This window comes from Rattus norvegicus, chromosome 10, assembly GCF_021556685.1.
Source record: "Rattus norvegicus strain SHRSP/BbbUtx chromosome 10, alternate assembly SHRSP_T2T, whole genome shotgun sequence".
Lineage (NCBI taxonomy): Eukaryota > Metazoa > Chordata > Mammalia > Rodentia > Muridae > Rattus > Rattus norvegicus.
The window spans coordinates 17,964,127-17,979,705 of NC_141543.1; the positions used below are offsets into that span (position 1 = coordinate 17,964,127).

A 15,579-nucleotide genomic window follows, 5' to 3' on the forward strand; every position below is an offset into this window, starting at 1 on the left:
GATGGAATAATTCCTGCACACCTTTAACTTTGAACATGGTACTTAAATAGAGTTTTTGGATGGGACAGTGTCTGACAGCAGGTACTTCTATTGGTTTGGCCTTAGAACTTGGGCAGACCTCATCTACATATTTGGTGCTTCTGCATCTTCTCTGTCTTGAGCCTATGTGACCTGTAGTCATGTACTCACCTGTGGAAGAGGGGCTTGGGGCATTGCTCTACATGATTGGTCTGTCTCAAACTTCACTGCAAGGTTTTGTGGGGGGCTGCAGTCAGTGAGGCCTTGATCTGGGAAGCTGGGAATGCGCCTGCCGTACCTATTAGGGTTTCCAGGGATTCAACCTGTCTGGATCAGGAATCAGTGTAACTTTTGCAGCTCAACGCCACACAATTTTCAAAATAAATTTCAAAACATACTATACATTTTCATGTTCAAAGGATAAGGGTAATTATTAAAAATAGAAGTATGAAAACTTGCAGTAATTTAGAACCTTCTTTTGTAAAATAGATATGACAGAAAGGGATATAGAATTCATGAATGGCATGCTGTATGCTGGGATTATGGAAGACATTTCCCTTTTTATTAACCATTTTCCTGCTTTAATATTGTATGCTGCACATGTTCACTCAAATGGGTAGTGGAATAGTTTTTCTGTAGAGTCAAATAAAAATTTCCCTATTTGTTCCATCAGTATTGATTATATATATCTCAGAGTCTCTATGTCTCTATTTCTCTGTCTCTGTGTCTCTGTCTCTCTGACTCTGTCTCTGTGTCTGTCTCTCTTTCTCTTTCTGAAGCAGGGTCTTTACATAGTCTCACTGTCCTGGAACTCACTATGTAGACAAAGCTGGCAGACGTACTCACTGACCAGAAAACATGCCCAGTAAACAAAAAACAAACTAACAAGTATAAAATGGAACTAAACAAAAGTTTAATAAAATTGCCAGATTAAACAGAGACTTCAGGAAGAGGAATTGTGAGAAAAGCAGGGATCAGGTGGAGATTAGGGAATGAGAAGATCCTGATCAAAAGAAACAGCTCATTAGAGGCCCTCAGCAGACTTGTACTGGAAGAAGGAAGAGTGAGCAAAGCAGAAGACAGGGAAAATGTTCCCACAAGCTGGAGATCAGAGAGAAAGCAAGAGACAAGGACAGCGGGCAAAGACAGGAAATACTGCCAGACACATGACAAGATTCTACAGGGAAAGGAAGGAAGGAGTGGGGGAATTGCTTTTAGAAATAATGTCTGAAGATGTCCCAATTTCTTTGAAAACAATAATCCATACATCTGAGAAGTCCTACCAACTTTAAGCATAAAGCGTGTAAGAACTAGAGGTGGTAGATGTCTTCCAGGCCAAGCTGCACATATGGGCTCACAGTGGTGTGACAACACATCTGAGACCTGTGTAAGCAGAAGCTACACACAAATAGCAGAGGAAGTGGGAATGGAGTCTCACCGCTAGCCCCTAGCTATAGAGCTGTTGGCAAGTCTTAGCCACTAGGAAAGAACAAATGGTTTTCATTAAGAATGTAGCAACTTTAAATCAACCACAGGAAGAGTCTGTTTTCTGTAAGAACGTAGCCTCTTTAACTCAACCACAGTCCAGGGGAAGGCCTCACATCAGAGTATATGAAAGCAGAAGTTAAAATGGTGTGAAAGAAAGAAAGGAGGAAAGAAAGAGAGAGGGAGGAGGATAAGAGGGAGGGGTGGATGGAGGAAGGGTGGTTGGAAGGGAGAGTGAGAGACAGAGTGAAACAGAAAGAAACAAAAATGAAAAGAAAAGATAAAAATAAAAGGAATGAATATTTTCATTACAATTGAAAAGAAAAATCTTAGAAATAAAAATACACAAGATCAGTAAAACCAAGTTACAGGCACTAACTTTAAAATTTTTACTATGAAATGGAAATTGAAAGCTAATAAACTTTTTACTAAGTGAAACATCCAGGACAACTAGACCTGCATAGCAAGACTCTGTCTCATACAAAAGAAAACAAAACAAAACAACAGCAGCAGCAACAACAGCAGCAGCAAACAAGAACAAAAGAATTGCTACCTGGGAGCACCAGCAGACATTGACAGAGACAGGAAAAAGGGAAGAGGGACTGACAGGTCTGAAACCTAGAACTGTAGAAGGCACAGATCATTTGAATTGAATCGACCTATTTCCTGCTAAATGTTAAATGCCATAAAATGCCCAGATATCATTTTACAAGTTTACATATTCTGGGCTGTGTATTTGGGAAAGATAATTGATGCTTTTCTTACAAAAGGTAAGTGAGAAGTTTCAGATAATTGACAAAAGATGAAGAATTCTTAGACAATAGCTCCCTCTGTGATGTGCAACATTACTGCTTAGATGGAAATCTCATGGCGAGCACTTTCCTTAAAGCCACTTTCATGTCCCTGTTTCTCAGGCTGTAGATGAAAGGGTTCAGCATTGGGGTCACCACTGTATACATCACTGCAGCTGCCGTATCCCTCCCAGCTGAGTAAGAGGTTGAGGGGTTGAAATACACAGTGATGACTGTGCCATAGAAGAGGCAGACCACAGTCAGGTGGGAGCCACAGGTGGAGAAGGCTTTCCATCCTCCCCTGGGTGATGAGACTCTCAGGACAGCCCAGGTGATGTGGATGTAGGAGATCAGGATGCAGACAAATGGGGTGACCATGACCACAGCTCCCTCTGTAAGAATCATCAGCTCATTGAGATGCGTGTCTGAGCAGGAGAGTTTCAGGAGAGGAGTCACATCACAGAAGAAGTGGGGGATGATGTTGTCTGCACAGAAGGAGAGTCGAGCCATGAGCAGTATGTGCAACAGACAATTCATGTTGGCTACCACCCATGACCCCATAACGAGAAGGGCACAGACCTGATGGGTCATTTTTGTTGTGTAGCGTAAAGGGTGGCATATGGCCACAAATCGGTCATAGGCCATTACAGCCAGCAGGAAATTGTCCATGTCACCAAAGATACAGAGAAAATACAGCTGGGTGAGACACCCAGAGAAAGAAATTTTCTGACTCCCAAGTATATGGTTGGCTAGTACATTAGGGGCAGTGGTGGAGGAGAAGCAGACATCCACAAAGGACAGGCTGCAGAGGAAGAAGTACATGGGGGTGTGCAGGCGGGAGTCTGTGCTGATGGCCAGGATGATGAGCACGTTTCCCAGGACAGTGGCCAGGTACATGGTGAGGAAGAGCAGAAAGAGGAACTGCTGCTGCTGGGGCTGCCTGGAGAGTCCCAGGAGGAGGAACTCGGTGACACTGGACTGGTTGGTGCTGCTCATGAATCTGAGCCCAGCTACAGAATGAAGACGCAGAGGTCAGAAGGCCATCTTCAGGTTTGGATGCTACAACCAGGTTCACACTAATCCTGCATTACGGTTTCTGAATTAAGATTCACTCCTATTTTCTACACACTCCATTTACAAATCCCAGTTTAGATAGTGTTGGTTCCCCAGATTGACCCCTTCAGTTTTATTGGATATAGTACACAACCTTTCATGCATGTCACTCTTACCTGTATCTGGTAACATTTCCAATTTCCTCTCACTCCTTAGAAGCTCAAAGGAAAGGAGAAGAAGCCAGCTATTTTAGTGATCTCAAGCTCCAACTGGTGGAACTGTGACTCCTGCTGCTGCCCCCTCTATGGGAGAGAGTGAGCAGCACTTGGTGCAGAAGAAACATCAGAATTTCTAATGCCCTGAAAATACCAGAACATGGGAGCTCTATTATTTTACCTTGGAGGTGTTGAGTAATTGTGTTCATTATTCTAAGGATGGGGAAAACATGGGAATATGGTTAGGTTCTGAGGAGCTCAAGAGTGGATGATCACTGTCCCAGACCTCTGTGTCAGAAGGAGTTCTGGGAGAATTAGATAAGATGTCCCACTGGGGATAGAGTCCCTGAGTATCTCATTAAAGACCAGCAGAAAGTAGTTGTGCAAGCCTGCTCTTGGTCCCTCTTGACCAACAAGTGTGGAACATATCATGTAAGTTCACAGTCAGAACTTGGTGATGAAGCAGTCTGTGTGGAGTGAAGTCCCAAAGAGAATTCCCTGAGACTGATCTAAGCCTTAAGGGTTGAAGGATCTGTTCCCATTCTCCTTTCCCTCAGCACAGAACATGATGTTGTGGCACTGTCTGATGGAAAGTTCTGTCTTCCTCACATTTGATTATTTACCACATAGGGCTTTTAGCTGATCTGCCCATAGGCAGCCCTGGGAGTAACTGGCATTTCAGGGTCTGGTTCAATTCTGTGAAATACACAGTGCAATGTTCAGTGAGAGAAAGGTAGATTGGGGAGTGTGTAGTCCTCCATGCCTGAAGGATACCCATCCTCAGGAAACCTCCATCCTTGGGAATTGTGTCTTGCAAGCCCACAGTGATGTGTGCAGTTCTGAAAATGTATAGACCCTTGAGTGCATCTCCAACAGCTTCCTTTGTACTCCCCACCTTTTTCCTAGATACAATTCATGACAGGACTTCTAAACCTAGCATGGGTACATCCTCAATGTGATTATCCTGTCCATGTGCCTCCAGAAGCTTACAACCTACTTCTACTTCATTTACAGATGAATAAGCAAAATTCTGAGAGATGACAACAAACCTGCAAACACACAAGAGTAGTGGAAGGAAGTTGGAGAAAGTCCTACTTGCAGTTGAGTTCAAGATTTGGGGCACTTCTAATGACAAGATAGGTGAGGCCTTCCTTCCCACTCAGTGTCAAACTGTAGAAGCCAATTCTTTCTCAGCTCAGCCTGGGAAATAGTTGATAAAAATGATAGCATGTGCTGGCTTACACCTCTCATCCAGAGACACTGAAGTCCGAGAGAATGAGATTGCTGTCATGTTCCAGGCTAGCCTTATCTACCATACCAGACCCAGTCTCATAAAAACAAAAACAGCACAAAGGAAAGAGATATTAGAAGCTGGAGAGATGGCTCAGTGGTTTAGAGGACTGGTTGCACTTGCACAGGGACCAGGTTCCATTTCCACCCACAGGACCAAAGAAATAAAAAATAAAACAGGAAAATAAAGTTTAAGGGCACAGATGAAATTATACCAGGTTCTATTTAATTCTTGCATGTATGTGCTTGAATGTCTGTGCTGTCTATTCTTAACATATATTTGAAATTGTCTACAATAAAGTTCTTAGTTTAAAATCAGTCTTTTTGTTGGTCATGGAGGTCCATGATTTTATTCTCAGCACTTGGAAAGCAGAAGAAAGTGGGTCCCTGTGAATTTGAAGGCAGTCTGGCAACACAATGACTCTCTCTTAAGAAACAACGAAAATAGCATTACTTTAGCAAACTTGGATGGTGGCTCATTGGGCAAAGTGCATTCTCTGCAGCCTTAAGGACCCAGTTTATATCCCAGAACACCCAATATATGAAACAAGTATGGCAGCCAGCCCGTAATCCAAGTGCAAGAGTCAGAGAAGACATGCTGGCAGGGTAACCAGTTGAGTCAGCAAGCTCTGGGTCCAGTGATAGAGCCTGTGTCCACAGAGACTGTGTAAAGAGATCAGAGGATACATGGCCCCAATCTCTGAGTTCTACATGTATGTGCACAAGCATGGACCCCACTTGTGTGCATATATAGGAGCACACAAATATAAATGCATGGACATTGCACCCACAGACATGTGCTTTCACAACATAGCTATTCATTGATTAGTAAAATTTAAAGAAGAGGAATATCAGATCTGAGGATGAAGCAAAAGATAGCCTCATGACCTCCTTTAGAATAAGTTTATAGGCTGAGTGATGTTGTCCAACGCCTGTTTGTGTAATTCTCATCAAGAAGACTGAACAAGGATGATCTAGAGGCCAAAGTCAGCCTGGGTCCCACACCAAACCCACATGCACATGCACCCACACACACATGCATAAACACACACACACACACACACACACACACACACACACACACACACACCACTTTGGAGAATTTTCCAGAGTTAGAACAAATAGCAAGAATGACGGCAGAAACTACTTTTTGTAAAGATGCTATCAATGTTAATGGAATTTTAATTTTTTAAAAACTTTTTTTATTTGTATAAGTGTGTAGGACGTCCTTGTGCTCACATATAAGCCTAAGCAAGCCATAAAAGTTAAACTTACAGGTTTGTCTCTTCAAAAGGAGAAACCTATAAGGTATTTTCCTTCCAGAAAGATGAGAAAGGAGGTGGCTAATAGTATTGACTCCCTGTGTGGCCAGGCCAGAGTTGTCACACAGATCCTTATCTTGAACTTGTCTCAATCTATAGCACCAGCCTCTTCTTTAGCCTGCTTCCTCAGTTAATCTATGGATCCCATCTTTATGGAAGATGTCACATGTACTTTATGACTTTCCATTCAGTCATGTCTGAAGCTTTGTTATGCACATGGCATTGAGTTAGATACTCCCAGGAAACTTGTTTTCAAATTTACTTTCTGAAATATGTCTAAAATAAACTTCTTGGTATCAGACTTGCTAGGTTGAACCAATAGCTACGACTGAGTTGTGATGAATTGTATTGAACTGCATTTTTAAAAAATCTTTCCAAAGACTGTACAAAGAAGGAGAACTTCAGATTAATTTCCCTCATGAACATCGATGCAAAAACATTTAAAAAAATTCTTGAAAACTGAATTGAAGAACACATCAAAACAATCATTTGCCATGATCAAGTAGGCTTCCTCCCAGGGATGCAGAGATGGTTCAATATGTGGAAATCCATCAACGTAATTCACTATATAAATAAACTAAAAAAACCACAAGCTCATCTCATTAGACCCTGACAAAGAATTTGACAAAATTCAACACCCATTCATGTTAAACATTTTGGAATGATCAGGAATTCCAGGCACATACCTAAATATAGTAAAAGCAATATACATCAATCCTGTAGTCAGCATCAAACTAAATGGAGAGAAAGTCGAAGCAATCCTACTAAAATCAGGGACTAGATCAGGCTGCCTACTTTCTTCCCACCTATTCAATAAAGTACTTGAAGTCCTAGCCAGAGCAATTAGACAACTAAAAGAGGTCAAAGCAGTACTAATTAGAAAGAAATTAGAAAATATCACTATTTGCAGATGATATGATAGTATACTCAAGTGGCCCCAAAATTTCACCAGAGACTCCTAAACCTGATAAACAATTTCAGCAAAGTGACTGGATATAAAATCAACTCAAACAACCAGTAGCCTTCCTCTACTCACAGCATAAACAGGCTGACAATAAAACTTGGGAAATGACACCATTCACGATAGCCAGAAATAATATAAAATACCTTGTTTGACTCTAACCAAGCATGGGAAAGATCTATATGACAAGAAATTCAAGTGTCTGAAGAAAGAAATCAAAGATGATCTCACAAAATGGAAAGATCTCCCATGCTCATGGATTGGCAGGATTAATATAGTAAAAATGGCCATCTTGCCAAAAGCAATCCGCAGATTCAATGCAATTGCCATGAAAATTCTAACTCAATTCTTCATAGAGATAGAAAGAGCAATTTGCAAATTCCCCAGGATAGCAAAAACTATATTCAACAATAAAAGAAATTCTGGGGGAATCACTATCCCTGACCTCAAATAGTATTACAAAGCAATAATGATAAAAACTACATGGTATTGGTACAGAGATAGGCAGTTAGATCAGATTAATAAAACAGAATTGAAGACCCAGAAATGAATTCTTAGGTACATAGATTGAAATAAAAATTATCATCCTAAGTGAGGTAACCAGTCATAAAGAGCACACATGATATGCACTCACTGATAAATGAATATTAGCCCAAACACGTACAGTCACGTGATCTTTGACAAATGAGCTTAAACCTTTCAGTGGGAAAAAGATAGCATTTTCAACAAATGGTGCTGGTTCAACTGGAGGTCAACATGTAGAAAAATGCAAATCATCCCTTTCTTATCTCCTTTTACAAAGCTCAAGTTCAAGTGGATCAAAGATCTCTACATAAAACCAGATACATTGAAACTAATAGAAGAGAAAGTTGGGAAAAGCCCCAAACACGTAGGCACAGGGGAAATTTTCCTGAACAGAATACCAATGGCCTATGCTCTAAAATCAAGAATCAACCAATGGGACTTCATAAAACTGTAAACCTTTTGTAAGGCACAGGACACTGTCAATAGGACAGAACATCAACCAACAGATTGGGAAAAGATTTTTAACAATTCTACGTTCAATAGAGGGCTAATATCTAATATAGAAAGAACTCGAGAAGTTAGCCTCTGGAGAAGAAAATGATCCTAGTTAAAAATGGGGTAGAGAACTTAACAAAGAATTCTCAAATGTAGACTATTGAATGGCTGAGAAGCATCTAAAGAAATGTTCAACATCCTTAGTCACCAGGGAAATGCAAATCAAAACAACATTGAGATTACACCTCACATCAGTCAGAATGCTAAGATCAAGAATTCAGGTGAGAGCAGATGCTGATGAGGATGTAAAAAACACTCCCCCATTACTGGTGGGATTGCAGGCTGGTACAAACACTCTGGAAATCATGCTAGTTGTTCCTCAGAAAATTGGACATCATACTACCTGAGGACCCAGCTACACGACTCCTGGGCATAACCCAAAGGATGCTCCAACATAAAACATGGGTATATGCTCCACTATGTTCATAGCAGCCTTACTTATAATAGCCAGAGGATGGAAAGAACCCTTATATCCTTCAACAGTGGAATGGATATAGAAAGAATGGTGCATTTACACAATGGAGGAATACTCAGCTATTAAAAAGAATGACTTTATGAAATTTTTAGGTACATAGATTGAAATAAAAATTATCATCCTAAGTGAGGTAATCCAGTCATAAAGAGCACACATGATATGCATTCACTGGTAAGTGAATATTAGCCCAAAAACTGGGAATACAATTTAAAGACCAGATGAAGCTTAAGAAGAAGGTAGACCAAAATATAGATGCTTCAGTCCTTCTTAGATGGAGGAACAAAATACTGATGGGAGAAAATACTGGGAGAAATTTTGGAGCAGGGTCTGAAGATCCAGAGACTGCCCCACCTGGGGATCCATCTCCTATGCATTCACTGAACCCAGATACTGTTGTGCATGCCAAGAAGTAAATGATGACAGGAACCTGATTGATATAGCTGTCTTCTGAGAGGCTCTGCCAGAGACTTACTGATACAGATGTGGCTTGCAGCTAACCATCAGAGTGAGCACAAGGACTGCAAAGGAGGAGTAAGAAAAAAAAACTGAAGGAACTTAAGGGAGTTGCAAACCCATAGGAAGAACAACAATATCAACCAACTGGATCCCTCAGATGTTCCAGGGACTGAACCACTAACTAATACTAATTGGAGGGACTAATACACATGGAGGGACCCATGGCTCCAGCAGCATATGGAGCAGAGGATGGCATTTTATGGCGTCAATAGGAAGAGAAGCCCTTGCTCCTATAAAGTCTCATTTCCCCAATGTAGGGTACTGTTGAGGTAGGAGTGGGTGGGTTGCAGGGGGTGGATGGGAATGGGTACATCTTCATAGAAGCAGAGAGAAGTGTGGAGACCTGAAAGGAGAATGGGGAAAGAGGGATAACATTTGAAATGTAAATACATAAAGTATCCATTAGTAGAAAAAGAAAAAATCTTCCTTGGATTGTTGCTTTGCTGGCCTTGTGGTCATGAAGAGGTCATACAGACCCTTCTGTGAGTGTTTGTCTTGCATGCATGTATGTGCATCACATGCATGTCTCTTGCTCATGGAGATCAGAAGAGGATGTCAGATCTCTTGGATATTGTTTTCCTGATGGTTGTGACTGGCAATGTAGGTACTGGGTATAAAACCAAGGTCCTTTGAAAAAGTGATCACTGCTCTTACCTCTGAGCCTTCATTCTAGACCAGATGCTTAAGTGCACTTTATTTCTATCAACATAGTAAGTCATGGTGGTGTAACATACTAGAGTTTATCAGCTCTTGTGGTCAACAAACTGGAAGAGAGTTTAAATAACTTTTGGGCCATGCCAGGCTGATGACAGGGTGACTGAAAGTTGTTTTATGTGAGGATCCTCATCAGAGGATTCCAAGTGTCAGGGAAATAGACTGCATAAAATAACCCAGCCAATGATAAACAAGAGCAAACACAGCAAGGGGAACCAGAACCTCGATATGCAATGATATATTCCCAAAATATCCAGTTTTTGACAACAAAATGAAAGATTGCAAAGAAACAGGCAATTATGCACAAATATGTATGACCTTACAGCAGAAAAACTAGCAAGAGATATGCCTTGTGGCAAGAGCAGAAGCCATCTTTAACAAGAATATTCCCAAGAAGCCACTGTTTAAATGTTGGCAGATGGAAAGAAACAATATTGAAGAGGTAAAAAAAAATATGAAAACAATGTCAAATCAAATAGGGAATAAGGAGCCAAAAATTATGGAAAAAAGTCAAGTGGAAATTCTGAATTGGAAAGTAAACAATGGATATAAGCTGTTCACTAAATGTGCTCTACAAATTTGAACAGATGAATAAATAATGGGAAATTTTTCAAATAGTCATATAGACATTTGGGAAGTTGAAGAAAAGGAAATAGAAGCAGGAAAAAAATGAATACAGGGTCATGCATAGACAATGCTGCAAATACATACATTAAGGATTCTTAGGCGAGAGAAAGGAAAGATGATGTATGAAAAAATACTGACTGTAACCTCATTTAAAAATGATCTATGAATATAGGAGGCTCAGTTAATATAATTAGATTTTCATTTCCATGGCAAACACAGTCAGGAGTCATATTTAATCTGCTGAAAATAAAAGATGAGAAGGTACAACAGAGCAATGGATACAGAAAATGTGGTATATTTGCACAAGGGAGTACTACTCAGCCATTAAAAATAATGACTTCGTGAAATTCATAGGCAGATGGGTGGAAGTAGAAAATATCATTCTGACTGAGGTAACCTAATCACAAAAAACATACATGGGATGTCCTCACTGATAGGTGGATATTAGTCTAAAAGCTCAGCCTACCCAAGATACAATCCACAGACCACATGAAGCTCAAAAATGAGGGCAACAAAGTGCATATGCTTAGGACCTTCTTAAAAGGAGGAATAGAAATATTCATTGGAGGAGATATAGAGACAAAGTTTGGAGCAGAGACCAAAGGCAAGGGTATTCAGAGACTGCCCCACCTGGGGATCCAGCCCATATACATATAGCCATCAAACCAAGACAATATTGCTAATGCCAAAAAGTGCATGCTGACTGGAGCCTGATATAGTTGTCTCCTGAGAGTTTCTGCCAGAGCCTGACAAATGAGAAATACAGAGGTGAATACTTGCAGCCAACCACTGAAATGAGAACAGGGTCCCAATTGGAGGAATTAGAGAAAGGATTTAAAGAGCTGTAGGGACTTGCAGCCCCATAAGAAAAACTATACCAACCAATCAGAGCTCCCTGGGACTAACCCACCATCCAAAGAGTACACATGGACAGACCCATGGGTCTATCTGTATATGTAGCAGAGGATGGCCTTGTTGGGTACCAATGGAAGGGGAATCCCTTGGTCCTGTCAAGGTCCTCCCACCCCCACCAAGTGTACGGGAATGTCAGGGCAGGGATGCCAGAAATTTTGTCTGGTTCAGTGGTTGAACACACTCATAGCAGAAGGGGGAGTAGGGATGGGGATAATATTTGAAATGTAAATTAAAAACTCCAATAAAAATTAATAAAAAACAAACAACTAAACAAACAATGGGGAGAAAATATTTTGTGTTTTCAATTTATTTCCTTTGGTTTTCTTTTTGCTGTTGTTGATAAAGACAGAATTTCACAGTGTAATATATGACCTGGAACTTATAAGATAAACTAGTCTGGCCACAAACTTCTGATTCTCCTCCCTCAGCCCCCTGGTGCTGGTACTGTAGGCCTGTGATACTATGTCAGCTTTATTAGGCATTTTCAAAATAATTTTCAAAATACGTGGTGTATTTACATGTTTTAAAAGAGAAATAGATTTACTTAGTGGTGGACATATATCAAAATCAATAAAAATGAGAGTACGAAGACTTGCAGTAATTTTGAAAGTCTGTTTTATACAGTAACTGTTGGAGACTTAAATGTAGACTCCTATTTGAGTAAAATTATCTGAGCCCATTTTCATAGGTATAACAGAAAGGGATAAAGAGTGCAAGTGACTGACATGCTGGATACTGGGATTGTAGAAAGCTTTTCCGTCTTTTTTTTTACCCTCCCATTTTCCTCACACATGTTCATGAGAAGATAAATCATCAGCACAAATGAGTAGTAGCATTTTTTTTGTAGCTTCAAAGAGTTTTTCCCTATCTGCACTATCAATATTGTGACATTGATATTTATTGATATAAAGCTCTCTGTCTGTCTGTCTGTCTGTCTCTCTGTGTGTGTCTGCCTTTCTATCTCTCCCTCTTCCTTCCCCCTCTCTCTCCACAGAAAGAGTCTCCACATAATCATAATCCCACTGCCCCGGAACTCAGTATGTAGACGATCCTGGCAGACATGCTCCCTGCACAGAAAACATGCACAGTAAACAATCAACAAACAAGCAAGTGTAAAACAGAACTAATGGAAAGTTTGACCAAAATGCCACCTCAAACAGATACTCAGGAAAGAGGAAATGTGAGAAAAGCAGGGATCGGGTGGAAGTTAGGGAATCAGGAAGATCCTGATATTGTATACAGCTCGTCAGAGGCCCTCAGCAGACTTGCACTGGAGGAACAAAGACTGAGCAAACCAGAAGACAGAGGGAGGGACAGTGCAAGCTGAGGCTCACAAAGGAAGGAAGAGCCAAGGACAATGGACAGAGGGTGAAGGCAGGCAGTGCTGCTAGATACATACAGAACCGGATTCTACAGGGAAGAGACAGTAAGGAGTTGGGGAACTGATTTTAGAAATAATGTCTGAAGTTCTCTCAAATTTCTTTGAGAAAAATAATCTAGACATCTCAGAAGTCTTACCAACTTCAACCATAAAGAGTGTTAGAACTAGAGCTGGTAGATGTCTTACAGGTCAAGCTGCACACATAGGCTCACAGTGGACTGACGATATATATGAGACATGTAAGCAGAAGTTAGACACAAGCAGTAGAGGAAGTGGGTATGAAGTTTCACCACTTGCTTCTAGAAGTAGAGCTCTTGATAAATGTTATCCAATAGGAAAGGAAGAGACAGTTTTCATGAAGACTGTAGTCTCTTAAATACAACCACAGTCCAGTGGAGGGAAACACATCGAAGTACATGGCAGCAGAAGTTAAACAGGATGGGGGTGAAAGAAAACAAGAACAAAATGAAAAAAGAAAGTGAGGAATGGAGGGAGGAAAGGAGATGAGGAGGATATGAGGGACAGTGCGACAAGCAGTCAGAGTGAAACAGAAAGAAACAAAGGAAAATGAAAAGATAAAAAAGGAATGAATATTTTCATTACAATTGAAAAAGAAAAATCTTAGAAATAAAAATACACAAGATCAGCACAACCAACTTAGAGTCACTAACTTTAAAAGTTATATTTTGAAATGTACATTGAAAGCTCATAAATTGTTTTTGCTAATTGAAATTTCAAGGACAGTCAGGCCAGTACAGTGAGACTCTGTCTCAAACCAAACAACAAAGCAGTTGCTACATGAGAACACCAGCAAACACTGACACAGGCGGGCAAAGAGGACAGAGGGGCTGTCCTGTCTGCACACTAGAACTGTAGAAGTCACAAATCAGTTTTATTAAATTGACATACGTGCTGCTCAATGTTAGATGCTGTATAGTGCCCAGATATCAAAAGTAACATCATAAGTCCAAGTGAGCTGCAGAAGTACAGTTTCCTGGAACTCCAAACCCTCCCTTCTCAACACACCAAGTCTGATCTTCCTGTGAGATTGGCTTAGGCTGAGGTCTCTGTGGTGAAAAAGAACAATCATCTGTGGTTTCCCAGAAGTGTCCCGGATACTCCTAGTTGGGTGCTGGTTCTGTGCCTAGGGACATAGAGCATTGCAAAGAATGTCAGAAGCAGATATAGGTGTCTGACACAGTGACAACACAAGATTTTGTAAGCACAACTGAGCACAAGAGCAGAGGATCTGCCGATGCCAACAAAATAGCAGCACGCCCATTGCCCTGGATATGGTGTAGTCATGTGGATGCTGCTGCTTGGCCAGTCAGAGCTCAGTCTTGTAGTGAACATCATGAAGAGAGTTATCCCAACTCCGAAACCTCATCCCATCTGGAGCAGGAGTCAATTCCAACACCCAACCCAGTTTTGAGCTTACCATTACTCACTTTCCAGTGTTGTCCCATTGAGACCCCTCACTCATGCCAAAATTGTGCAGGGGTTTTCATGGTGCATTCTGTCAAGGCATTGACATGGCAATGCAAATAACAACATTTGTTAAACACTTTTTCATTCTTTTACATAAAGGGTTTGTACATTGGGCTCTGTATCTGGAAGAGATAATTGATGCTTTTCTTACAAAAGCTAATAGCTAAGTTTCAGATAATTGACAAAACATGAAACATTCCTACACAATATTTCACTATGTAATGTTCAACACTTTCAACATTACTGCTTGAATGGAAATCTCAGGATAGGCACTTTCCTTGGAACTCCTTTCATGTCCCTGCTCCTCAGGCTGTAGATGAAAGGGTTCAGCATGGGGGTCACCAGTGTGTACATTATGGCACCTACTATGTCCCTCCCAGCTGAGTGAAAGAATGAAGAGGAGAAGTACTCAGCGATGATGGTGCCATAGAAGAGGTGGGAGCCACAGGTGGAGAAGGCTTTCCATCCTCCCCTGGGGGATGAGACTCTCAGAACAGCACAGGTGATGTGGATGTAGGAGATCAGGATACAGACAAATGGGGTGACCATGATCACAGCTCCCTCTGTATGAATCATCAACTCATTGAGATGTGTGTCTGAGCAGGAGAGTTTCAAGAAAGGAATTGCATCACAGAAGAAGTAGGGAATGATGTTGTCTGCACAGAATGAGAGGGGAGCCATGAGCAGTATGTGCAACAGACAATTCAGATTGGCTACCACCCATGACCCTATAACAGGAAGGGCACAGACCTGATGGGTCATGTCTATTGTGTAGTGTAAATGGTGGTGTATGGCCACAATTCTGTCATAGACCATCACAGCCAGAAGGAAATTGTCCATATCAGCAAATACACAGAAGAAATATATCTGTGTGAGACACCCAGAGAAGGAAATGGATGCTGTATAATGCCTAGTAAGTGGTTGGCCAGTACTCAACTGTGTGTTTCCTGGGCTACTAAGTACCAGAACACCTTTTCATCTGAGCAGAAAGACCAACAATTGAATTTATAAAGGGAACAAACTTATTCTAGTTCTCAGAGTGGGACAAAAACTTCCTTAGAATTTTCATCAGAGTAGCCATAAAGGAATCCATGTAAGGGTAAAAATATGTGTCTATAATGTGGAAAAACCTTCTCCCCAAATGAAGAAATTCTGCTTCATCTGCAGAGTCCATGAGACTGAGAGGCCATACAGTTATGGAATAAAACAAGAAACAAAGAAACATGGGAGAAGATTTGATCACATGAG

General features: G+C 40.9%; 1 protein-coding gene and 1 pseudogene across 1 annotated transcript; both read right to left on the minus strand.

Annotated features, from left to right (window-relative positions):
• Nucleotides 1-2,348: 2,348 nt before the first annotated feature.
• On the minus strand, nucleotides 2,349-3,290 carry Or1f32 (olfactory receptor family 1 subfamily F member 32). Its single transcript, NM_001006598.1, is given in 1 exon segment — nucleotides 2,349-3,290. A coding segment is annotated over 1 exon segment (942 nt).
• Nucleotides 14,572-15,234, minus strand: Or1f38-ps1 (olfactory receptor family 1 subfamily F member 38, pseudogene 1; annotated as a pseudogene).